Consider the following 12,342-nt stretch of genomic DNA (forward strand, 5'->3'; position numbering starts at 1 on the left):
TTGTTGGTGTTTGCTTATATTAGGGTGTTAATCCGTGATTAGAACTTGCTTAGGGCTTTTCTATCATCATTAACATCCTTTTATTGGAGTTTTTAAGTTTTGCATTGTGTTCTCTTTCACTATTCCCATTTGAGATATTTGGGGGTGAAGGTCTTGCTTCCGCTTCCTTCACCCATTTGGTGGTTTACACAATAAATTGGTATCAGAGCCTTTGGTTTCAAACTTAGGCTATTGAATTTGGGAATAGTGAGGATTTGAAGAAATTTTAGCAAAATGGGGGAATCATCCAAATCGGGCAAACTTATCTCAAATGCTAAGTTTGAAGTTGAGAAGTTTGATGTCACCAACAACTTTAGAATGTGGCAATGTGAAGTTATGGATGTGTTGTTCCAACAAGAATTAGACATCACCTTGGAGGAGAAGTCTGAAGATATATCCGAAAAGGATTGGGAGAAAATGAACAGGCAAGCTTGCATTTCCATTCGGCTTTGTCTAGCAAAGGACCAAAAGTAATTTGTGATAAGGGAGAATTCGGCAAAAGGCTTGTGGAAGAAACTAGAGGACAAATATATGACCAAGAGCATTGAGAACCGGCTTTATTTGAAGAAGAAGTTTTTCAGATTTCAATACAAGATGGGAACGCCGATGGCGAAGTATTTGAATGCTTTCAACAAGTTACTTGCGGACTTGCAAAACTTGGATGTTGAAATTTCGGATGAGGACAAGGCATTGGTATTGTTGAATTCCTTGCCGTACACTTATGACCACCTCACTACTACCCTACTGTATGGAAAGGATTCAATCCATTATGAAGATGTTGCAAATGCATTGATTAACAATGAGTACCGAAAATTGGACAAGCAAAGTTACTCATGAGTCATTTTCAGATGCACTGATGGTGATGGATAGATCTGAAAACAGAAAATTTGGGAAGAGAGGCAAATCCTTCTCAAAGTCAAGGGGCGCATCCTCAGATAGGAAGTCAATTGCCAAAGACAAATGTTCCTATTGCCACAATAAAGGGCATTGGAAGAAGGATTGTCCTGTTTTGAAGAACAAGGACAAGAAACCCCAAAAGGCAAATGTGGCACATTCAGATTATGAGGACTCGGAAAGCGCCTTGGTAGGCTCGGCTCTTGCATGTAGCACGGATGAATGGATCTTGGACTCCGGTTGTACATACCATATGCGTCCAAACAGGAGTTAGTTCTCCACTTTTGAGAAGATCTCCGGTGGAGTTGTGTTTATGGGCAATGATAGCCCTTGTAGAGCTGAAGGCATTGGCACTATTCGTCTGAAGCTCCAAGATGGGTCCGTCAAAGAGCTAACGAAAGTTCAGTACATACCGGATTTGAAGAAGAACCTTATCTCCCTTAGGGTTTTAGAATCAAAGGGCTTCACCGTTACTTTAAGAGGTGGAGCATTGAAGGTGACTTTGGGAGCACTGGTGGTGATGAAGGGCATAAGGAGAAGTAATTTATACTTCTTACAAGGCTCTACGGATTTGGGAAGAGTAGCGGCCGCCTCAAGTAACACAGTTAGTGAGGCTGACTCTTCTAGACTATGGCACATGAGGTTGGGGCACCCATGACAGAAAGCTTTGCAAAGTCTATCAAGTCATGTTTTGCTAAAGGGTGTGAAGAGCCTCAAGTTGGAATTTTACAAACACTGTGTTTTGGGCAAACAAACTAGAGTTAAATTTGCCACTACGGTACACCGAACAAATGGGATCTTGGATTACATTCACACAGATGTTTGGGGGCCTACCCGGAAGGCCTTATTGGGAGAAAATCACTGGTTCGTTACCTTTGTTGATGACTATTCTATAAGGTTTTGGGTGTACACCATGCACCATAAGAATCAAGTGCTTGAAATCTTTCAGAATTGGAAGAAGATGATTGAGAATCAGATTGGCAAGAAGATCAAGAAGCTCAGATCAGATAACGGTGGAGAGTACACTTCAGATCCGTTCATGAGGTTATGCAAAGAAGAAGGGATTGAAAGGCATTTCACCGTTAGAAAGACACCTCAGCAAAATGGCATAACAGAAGGGCTAAATCGGACCTTATTGGAGAAGGTTCCGTGTATGTTGTTCAATGCTGGATTGGGCAAGGAGTTTTGGGCTAAGGCAGTCAACTATGCATGTCATCTCATCAACCGGCTATCTTCATCTACAAACAATGGGAAGAGCCCATTGGAGGTATGGTTTGGCAAACCCGTTTCAGATTATGATTTCTTACACATTTTTTGTTGTCCTACATACTATCATGTCAGGGAAAGCAAGTTGGATCCTAGAGCCAAGAAGGGCATCTTCTTGGCCTTTAGCACTGGAGTGAAGGGATTTCGGGTTTAGAGGCTAGAATTGAGGAAATTGGTAATCAGCAGGGATATTACACTTGATGAATCATCTATGCTGAAGCAAAGTCAAGCATCAGATAGCCCAGTTGATGACAGTGCTGAAGATGTTCCACGGCAGGTGGAGTTTGAGGCAGATTCAAGTCCACCACAAGACACACCTTCAGAAGGGGCAAATGAAGAGGAAGATTCTAATTTGCAAGAAGATGATAGTGTGGAGCCAGAAACTGATGATCAAGACTCCATAGCAGTTAGAAGGCCAAGGAGAGAAATCAGAAAACCGACACGCTATTCTGATATGTTGGCCTATGCTCTTTCGGTGATTGATGAAGACTTTCCCGCTTCCTTGAAAGAAGCTATGAAGAACACCGAAAGAGCAAATTGGAAAGGGGCAATGGATGATGAAATGAAGGCCCTTGAGAAAAATAAAACTTGGGATTTGGTGGAGCTCCCTAAGGGGAAGAAGGCTATTGGGTGCAAGTGGATATATGCTAAGAAGGATGATCCTCAATCAAAAGACGGAGTTAGATTCAAGGATAGATTAGTGGCAAAAGGGTATGCTCAAAAGGGAGGGATTGACTATAATGAAGTGTTTTCTCCGGTTGTGAAACACTCCTCTATTCGAATTTTGCTAGCCTTGGTAGCTCAGTTTGATCTTGAGCTAGCCCAGATGGATGTGAAGACCGCCTTCTTGCACGGTGATTTGGAGGAGAACATCTATATGACACAGCCGGAAGGATTCAAAATCAGTGGAAAAGAAGACTTGGTTTGCAAATTGAAGAAATCCTTGTATGGCCTGAAGCAATCTCCTAGGCAATGGTATAAACGGTTTGATCAGTTTATACGCAGGCACAAGTACAAGCGAAGCCACTATGATCATTGTGTGTACTTTAGGAAGCTTCAAGATGGATCATTTATCTATTTGCTCTTATATGTTGATGATATATTGATAGCATCTAAGAGCAAGGTGGAGATTGATAAATTGAAGCTCCAACTAAATAAGGAGTTTGAAATGAAGGATCTAGGGGAAGCAAGGAAAATACTTGGCATGGAGATTAGGAGAGACATGAAATTGGGGATAGTATGCTTAACTCAGGAGCAGTATTTGAAGAAGGTATTGCAGCGATTTGGAGTTGATAGCAAAACAAAATCAGTGAGTACACTGTTGGCACCTCATTTTAGGCTCAATGCAGCTATGTCACCCACTTCAGATGCCGAGAGAGAGAGAGTCTATGTCTAAGGTACCATATGCAAGTGCAGTTGGAAGCTTAATGTATGCTATGGTGTGCACTAGGCCAGATATTTCACAAGCTATTAGCATCGTTAGTAGATATATGCATGCTCTAGGAAAAGGGCATTGGCAGGCTGTGAAATGGATTCTGAGATATATTCATGGTACTGTGGGTGTTGGACTAAAATTTGTGAAAGATGATAGACTCGGTCTACATCTTACTAGATATGTGGATTTGGACTATGCAGGTGATTTGGATAAGCGTAGATCCACTACGGGATATGTTTTCACACTTGTTAGAGGGCCGATGAGTTGGAGGTCTACCTTACAGTTGACTGTTGCTTTATCTACCATAGAGGCTGAGTATATGACAGTGACAGAGGCTGTAAAGGAGGCTATTTGGTTGCTTGGTCTAACGGATGACTTGGGTGTATACCAGGAGAAGGTGGAGGTACATTGTGATAGCCAAAGTGCAATTTGTTTGGCTAAGAATCAAGTTCATCACACAAGGACAAAGCATATTGATGTCCGTTTCCACTTTGTGAGAGAAATTTTGGAAGAAAATGATATTTCACTTTGAAAGATTGGAACTGCTAATAATCCGGCTGATATGTTGACAAAAGTAATGACCAAAATCAAATTCCAACATTGTTTGGATTTGATTAATGTCACTCACTATTGACCAAGTTTGGTTTGGCGTCTTAGGACGCAAATTTGCAGGCTGAACACTTTTTGGATGATTAAGTCACTTTGGAATGGTGGAGAGTGATTTGCTGACGTTTTGAGTCCTTTGCCAAGGTGGAGAATTGTTAAAAATTGGCTCAAATTCAGTTTCAGCAAAAAATTCAGCATGTATCAACATTTCTGTGCCGCGCTCAGACAAAGAGCAGTCTGTGGAGCAGGCGTTCAAACGGCCCCAGTCGCGTTCGAACGAGAGCCAACCCGAGAGCAGACTTTCTGCAGGCGTTCGAACGGCCCCAGCCGCGTTCGAACGCGAGCCAACCCGAGAGCAGACTTTCTGCAGGCGTTCGAACGGTCCCAGCTGCGTTCGAACGCGAGTCAACTCGAGAGCAGCTGTTTCTACAAGCGTTCGAACGGAACCCACCTGCGTTCGAACGCCCCTTGAGTTTTGCTGTATTAACATTGGAACGCGCCCCGAGGGCGTTCGAACGCGACACTGAAAATCCCCAAATCTGAATCTGATTATAAATTCTAAAGTGGATTTTTTAGGGTTGATAGTTGGAAGAACATTAATGAGGGTTGAGCCACCATTGTATTGGGAGAAATTAAAGTTGTTAAACTCTTTGTAAATGGAAAATTTACATAGTAAAGAAGATTGCTCCGCCCGTGGACGTAGGCACATCGTCGAACCACGAAAATCTTGTCTCTCTCTCTCTCTCTATTGTCTCCATTTTTATCTTTGTTGGTATTTACTTATATTAGGGTGTTAATCCGTGAAACTTGCTTAGGGCTTTCCTATCACCAATAACATCCTTCTATAGCTTTGCATTGTATTCTCTTTCACTATTCCTATTTGAGATATTTGGGGGTGAAGGTCTTGCTTTCGCTTCCTTCACCCATTTGGTGGTTTGCACAACACAAACGATATTTAAACATATTCCTACCTAGACTTGACATGAAAATAGAATTTTTTTTAAATTTGCCTTCTCATTGTCGAAATGCTGGTTTACATAGCCTAAAATTAGCCTATCACGGTAAAAATGGACGTTGACCATTTTAACTTGGTCGACTACATGGCAAACTGCTTCGGGAGAGTTAACTAGTTTGCTATCAGCAAAACTTAAATTGGATAGCTACGCACCAAAAAATCAGAATCAGTTTACATGACGAGACAAGATTCCTCAAAATTTAATGGATGCCAGTCATATGATGTTGATAATTTTCTCCCACTTCTCCAGCAGAAGAATTGATCACATGCATTTCCTTCATGTTCAATAGTTTCAATGCTGTTTCCTAACAACAAAACATGCCCGCGGTATCCAGGCTCCAATGCACTATACCTTGAATTGAGATTCCAAATGGAGGTTAATTGCATTGAAGAACCATCACTTATCAACACTGAATTAGAACCAACAGTCTGGTATATCCATGTGCAACTGCAACAAAAGTCATCATAACTTCACTCTGAGATCAAGTTATGCTGCCCAGTAGTTGAGCTTTATGCACTACCCAAATCCGACAACCACCATGTACACAGTTTGATAATTCATATGCGAAGGGGTGTCATTGTCATGAACAATACTTACAGGAATTAGATGAAAGGATGAAAGATACAATGAAAAGGGTCTGCATCAATTGTTGGACCCGCATTGTCCTATTTATCGAATGAAGAATTAATAACTGTCTTCATCTGTTTCAGGCCTTCGGAGGTAGTAGCGGAGGCAATTAGTCAACACCTGCAAATGTCAGTCCCTTTTAATGGTCACTTCGTGAATCAAACTTATCCAATGTTCTGATCAAAATCCCCAGGATATATGACTGACAAGCATCTAACATAGTTCCGGGACTTAATTTTTGTATTAGTGATGTACTTAAACTTAAAACAAGAAATGTCACCTATCAGGCTAATTTTAATTGCGAAAAAATGTCTCAGTAAGTTATGTAAATACGACATGAAAGAAGTATATATACATTAAAACCTCACCTGAGACAAGGAACTATTCAGTGCCGCACCTCTGTAGCTCACATGGAATTTATCCTTTGCTACCAGACCCTGTAAGTTACTATCAGTAGAGATTTAAAAAGAATTTTTGGCAAAACATTCCTCAAAGGCAGAAAAAGATGCATACTTCAGTGTCAATCTCTGCCGATTCCACATCAATATTTGTGTCCGTTATGATCTTGATGATCTCCAGAAGTAATCCTGGTCGATCAGCTGTCTCAATGTAAAGCATGCTGATTGAAAAGGAAAAAAATATATGGTCAACTTCTGAGGGGGTAATAAGATGGAGAAAATAGAAAGAGTTTATCAAGCATGGATATTAGTGAGAAACTGCATAGGCTATTTTGGATGCTGATATGGCAGAGCTGGCATGACATAAGGCATGCCGAACATACTTGGTAGCACATACACACCAGATATCTGCCACACCCGGTGTCAGCACTTGATCGTTGTTCAAGTGTCTATGCTAGAAGGAAAATAGCTTTTACTCATAAAATATCAAGAAACTTAAGATACATGCCTTTCAGGTAATAAAAGAAATGAAGAAACAACTTGTTTGAGAACTGCTAAGCTCTTTAAGGTGGTTATTTTAGTATGGAAGGGAACATAAAATCTGTACCAAACAGAAAATTTCATTTCTATGATGAGCTGATAATTATGATGAATCGCATTAAAATGCCTTATTAGATATTAGCGCCATAAAAGAGTCAATCTTTGATAAATATGATTTAAGCACAAAGCCGGATAATGTACAACTCAGAACTGGCATGGCCAGAAAAGGATGAAAGATACCCTGATATTATCTGGAGTGACTATCTATGAGATATCCATGATGCAGGTGTTACACAAACAGACAGTTAAGGATTATAATTCCTGCCTGACACCAATAACTCAGATGACTAGGCAATATAAGGAGATCAAAATGGTATTAAAATGTTGACATAATTGTAGCTAAAATTAACTGCTCTCGGAGTCTTCTGGTATTAGCACGCTTACTTAACATTTCAAAAGCTGCATTTGAATCCACCACAGCAAATTTTGTGATTATAGACTCGACACTAAATACTACCAGCAGCTGAAGGAACAAACCTTCTTTTTGGTCCGTCATCTTGCAGAAGTACATGTGTTGCAACATCAACATCAAGCTGTCAATAATGAGATGAAAAATCAAGGCCCGTGCGTCAAATATCAAATAAAATGCAAGACCAAAAATCTACATTATAGGAGCAGTTTGATAGCTGACCACATTGTAAGGTGTTCCGCATAATTTGCATGTTTTCATGGCACAAATGGAAATGCTTTGAGCAGCACTAATGCATGTTAATCCATTTTACAAGAGTTTACTCAAACTAGATGTCAATACCACAACGATATATTAAATTTTAACATCAGATACAGAAAACTAACTACAAGGAATAAATCTTACTTTCCTAGAAATCTAGTTAAAATTAACAGGATATACTGCCGCACTGACCTATCAACACATCAGGTGGCTCATGTGGATGTACATCAGGAGAACTTTGGAAATGGTAAGACAACAATCAAACTCATTGGTGATTGGTGAACAGCAATCCCATCAAACTACGATGGGTTTTGCCAAGCCCTGAGGCCAACTACACTATCAAGTTTTAACTGTTACTTAGAACTCCTGATCTGATAAATTGAAGCCTAAAAGAGAAAAGGAACTCTCAAAATTAATAGGTGAATCTCGAATTGCAAGTATCCATTTCTAGAAGTAGACGCACTGCTCTTCTTGGTCCCAATTCTTTCCCTGTGAACACAACCTCCACGAAAAAGATCCCAAACCAGGCTGGTGGATGTTGCAGCGTAGAGTAAATGACAGTTTATGTTCAAGATATGCCTCGCTTCAGCCGCATGGAGAGTGTTTATGAAAATTTCGCTACTCTAGAGATAGAAATGTTTCAGCTACCATTAGTTTGTAATAGTTTTGCCTTTCTAGACCGTAATCAGATGATTCAAATATTAAGAATGAACCATCATTTACTTAGCACTGAAGGACAACCTGAGGTGCGACAAGATTCTAGAACATGAATTCAGAATGACAAAGGAAATAGCTTGTTTTCATCAGCATAGAAAGTGTAATACAAGATAGGAGCAAGAGGTGGTTACCTTCTTCTCTGGAGGTTTTATTCCAAAAAATTCCCCCATTGCTAACTTCTCACTAGATTCCTACAGATACATGCACATAGATAGTTAAATAAAAGACCATACATATTAATATTTTGTAGCACTACACAGACATTGGAAACATACTGGATGATACTTTAGAAGGTTGTTTATTATGGTAAGACGAATCCTTTCTAACATGTCAGGATTCTCAACCTTTCGCCCCCTGGAAGATTGACGAGCTCAGAATTAGTTTCTTAGTGTAAAACTATTACTTAATCCAACATTAACCAGAAAAAGATGCACAGCCATTCAGATACATATAATGAATAATATATCAGCCATTTAAATCCATAAGTTACTATCAGAAATTCAGATTGAGAGATAAAAATACTCTCAAGTTCATGTCTATGGTTGCATTTGTCGCCTATGTCTGAATAGAAAGGACAAATTACTCTTTAGTCTTTAACTTCACTAACAATTATTTTAGTGAAGCACTAGATATACATACATCAGATAAACGTGACATGAGACTTCATCTGGTTTTTTACTTATTCGGCATCACAAGCAATTACAATCATGCATTTGCAGTTATGAGGTTAGCGACAGTTCAGGTAACTAACTGCATATCAAGATAGTAAGGCATTAATTTGTCTGAGAAAAGGGAACCACAACCTCTAGTAGTTAGCTGGGAAATGAATCTCATGGAGGTTCTAGTGGATATCCGTGTGTCGTGACTCTTGACTAGATGACTTGCAAGAGCAGTTAAAATAGCAGGTCTATGAAAGTGAATACCAATTCTCTTCTCAAGTAAGGACAGTGGGTCCATTTTTGTCGAACTATGCAAAAGATCCACATTGTCATCCTATAAAGAGGCTAAGAAAATAGATCTACAAGAACTCACATGCGCATGATAAAGAACTTTGTTTGCAAGACAGATCCCTCAGTTGTCACGGTTCCCTTGTTCACATCAAGGCCTAGGTCTTTAAGTGCCTTCATCTGCAAACAAAGAAAATCAAGACATGGTAATTTCCTTAATTAATCTAGGTAATCAACAAGTTTTATTGAGTCAAATATACAAATACAACAGATCATAAAAATTAGATAGCCATCTAACGTATTTGCATAGGTATGTGGCATCAATATAAAATTAAGATGTCACAATTTGTAGTGGTCCTTCACCAATGATTCTAAGTCTTGAAATAATGCAAAAGAAACATATGATAGCTGCTCTTAAGTCTTAACTAATGCAAGGATGACTGAGAAAAATAGAATTATGAAGACTATGGGGTTGTTCATTCTGCCAGTTATTCATATGATCACAATGGTGACATTTAAGAACGAAGCACAAGTATAGGTTCTTCCAAAATATAATGGACGAGCAGTTCTTTCTTTAGTCCAGGATTAAAATTGAAATACAAATGACAAAGTGCCCGACTCACAGATTCATGTATGTTATCTTACAAGGCTCAAATAGGAAAGAACAAGATAAAGTAACTTCACCGTGTCAAGTAGTGCGCCAAGACGGTCCCCAAAACTAAGCTGAACGATTGTTGCATCAGAGTCTGAATCTTGATCTATCAAAACTATTGGCATTGGAATTTCATCAGACTCCTACGAGAAGACACATGACAAGATAGTGCACAATTAAAACTTAGAATAACATCATTTAGGGGTCCCAAATACAACTATCACAAGATATCAAAGTACAAAAAAGATGTCAAGACTGCAGCCACAATGAAGATAATCAAATTTTCTGTTTCCATGATGTTGAAAATTGATGAAATCTTCGCAATAGTACAAATGCAGTCTAAAATTGAAATTCAAAAGCTGATTTAGACAATGTCCATGAAAGTTATTTCATATTTCCATCTCAGATTAGAATTCTTTTAGAAGTATCATGAATGGCAATGTTGTGACTGTTTTTAATTAGTTCATTATATATGGGTAAAATTGATGTTTGATTAGGATATAATGATGTCCAATTGATGCATGGGAATGAAAACATTAGTATGAAAAGATAGTTGGTGTTTCAATTATTCCCCGATGGTTCTAGATCTTCTTTTGTGCTTAAGAACCTAGTTTGGTTGTAGAAGTAGCACACAAAACATTGCTGCAGAAACTATGGGAACAGCGAAGTTTCACTATTTCTCTATTTGCAGTAGATTACACTGCAGAGCTAATTAAAAATGTAGAGCAAAGAAATAAAATATAACAAAAAAGGACGCTGAGCGTTGATGTCACTTTAAGCCAGCAGTAGTAATTTCTCACTCCTTGTATGGACCAATCTCAACTTTGACTTGCACTTCAACAGCACTTGTGAAGTTAATATAAACTGAAGTATGTGAACTACACAACAACTGTGATAAAAAGTGTTGAAACAAACAGATAAAGTAATAGTGAGAAATTCATTGCGCACCGTGGAACAAGATGATCCCAATGTATCTGATGAATTGATAGAAGATTGGGAACCAATCCTGCAGCATATTCATAATAGAGTGAGGAATGCTAATTAACTGCCGGCACGCCACAGATGTGAAATTTGAAACCACAGTATGCAATTACTCACTGGAATATTTCGAAAAGAATCAAGATCAGGAGAAGGTAGATATAATTAGTTACTATGGAATAACCAATAACCTAGTCAGAGTAGTAGTGCAATATTCCTGATTTGTTAAGCTTTAACAAAGTATGTGTATGTGAACCGCATTATATCCTCTCTATAAAGATGAGGGATGAAATAAGCTCAAGGCAATATGATATGCATGGCGACAGCCAAAGCATAAATAAATTCAATTGTTTCAACAGAACTGGTGGACTAATCAACTTTTGATAAAAAATAAATAATAAATTGTCATTGAATAACATTATTGTCACGTATTTAGTTATTCTCAAATACAGAGATCTCAGGGTCCATATTCCAAATTATATGTGCTGTCAATAAATCAAATTATAACGATGTCCAAGCATTTTTTAGGAACAGAGGGAGACAAAGAAATCGTAAAAGGCAAATTCCAGAAACGATTACTGAGGAGCTGGTCATATCGCAGTTCCTTTCAAGAGAAAACAAAAGAGATCAACTACTAGCAACTATTAGCATCAAGAACAAAATTTAAAAAAGAAAATAGGAACTATTAGCAGCCGGTATTATCAGGTTCTATATGTCGATGATTATCAGTGTCTCCTTCTATAGCAACTCTCCATTTGACAAATTTTACTCCACAATCAAAAAGAGTTCGGATCGAACTTATTCTATACAATATTCCAATCACGAACTACTAATTCAGAAAACCAAGACGTGAATCCATCCGATCATCACGAACTCAAACCAAAAGAGACGAAAACGAGCAGCATCACATATTACCCTAGTAGATCTCACCAGAAACGAACCGATATGCCAGTAAACTAGAGAAAACAAGAATCAAGTAAAATCCGAGCTCACCCGCGAATCTTTCGGAAGAAACCGCCTCCAGGGGCGACGGATCCATGGAGGCAGGGCGAGAAATTGACGAGCTCGGCGCGATGGGACCGGTGAGGGAGGAACCCTAGCCCTAGGTCGGAAGCTTTGGAACTGTGGGAGAGAGAGGAGAGGGAATGAGAGAAGAGGAATGCACTGGCGAGAGCCATCGCCACTGGGGGCCGATCCCGTCGCTGTGAGTTGCCAAAAGAAAGAAAAAGAAAAGTTTAGAAGACAAGTGAATCCGGTGGGGAGGGTGGGTGGGGGCAGCCTTTTATAACGAGGGGATTGGCCTCGGGCTCTTGCCTGTCAAGTCTTGGCCCCTCCTCTCTCCTTCGGCCACCCTCGCAATTTGCGTATTATTTTTTTTCCCTGAAGCGGGCCCCGCTCCCGAGTTGGCTCGGAGTCAGCTGCACAAGTGTCGTCAGCTTTGAGATTCTTTTATTTTTTATTTATTTTTCCCTTTCCCTTTTTTCGAGTAGATATGTG

The 12,342-nt window shown here is 39.3% G+C and overlaps 1 protein-coding gene across 2 annotated transcripts; it reads right to left on the reverse strand.

The window, feature by feature from the left end:
• Positions 1–5,613: 5,613 nt before the first annotated feature.
• On the reverse strand, positions 5,614–12,096 carry LOC140772589 (ACT domain-containing protein ACR12-like). Of its 2 annotated transcripts, XR_012106317.1 has the most exons (11): positions 11,839–12,096; positions 10,816–10,873; positions 9,900–10,010; positions 9,301–9,395; positions 8,544–8,622; positions 8,400–8,459; positions 7,359–7,414; positions 6,397–6,502; positions 6,252–6,320; positions 5,854–6,003; positions 5,614–5,703 (listed from the first exon to the last, which is right to left on the reverse strand). XR_012106317.1 is itself a non-coding variant. In XM_073114733.1 (10 exons), exons 1-10 carry the CDS (start codon positions 12,021–12,023, stop codon positions 5,941–5,943), a joined length of 882 nt encoding a protein of 293 aa, XP_072970834.1. In that variant the 5' UTR covers positions 12,024–12,096; the 3' UTR covers positions 5,691–5,940. The 2 variants fall into 2 exon arrangements, 1 of the variants encoding a protein (XP_072970834.1); XM_073114733.1 differs by having other exon boundaries at positions 5,691–6,003.
• Positions 12,097–12,342: the final 246 nt, after the last annotated feature.

Source organism: Typha angustifolia, chromosome 12, assembly GCF_048772165.1.
Source record: "Typha angustifolia cultivar Huaian chromosome 12, ASM4877216v1, whole genome shotgun sequence".
Lineage (NCBI taxonomy): Eukaryota > Viridiplantae > Streptophyta > Magnoliopsida > Poales > Typhaceae > Typha > Typha angustifolia.

Bases quoted from the DNA above. Each gene is read 5' to 3' on its own strand.
- LOC140772589 (XM_073114733.1), bottom strand. From the start codon at position 12,023: ATGGCTCTCGCCAGTGCATTCCTCTTCTCTCATTCCCTCTCCTCTCTC. The intron at 9,396-9,899 runs GTGAAGTTACTT...CTTTGTTTGCAG, and splicing joins TTGGCGCACTACTTGACACG to ATGAAGGCACTTAAAGACCT. The intron at 6,503-7,358 runs GTTTGTTCCTTC...CTTTTCAATCAG, and splicing joins GATGACGGACCAAAAAGAAG to CATGCTTTACATTGAGACAG.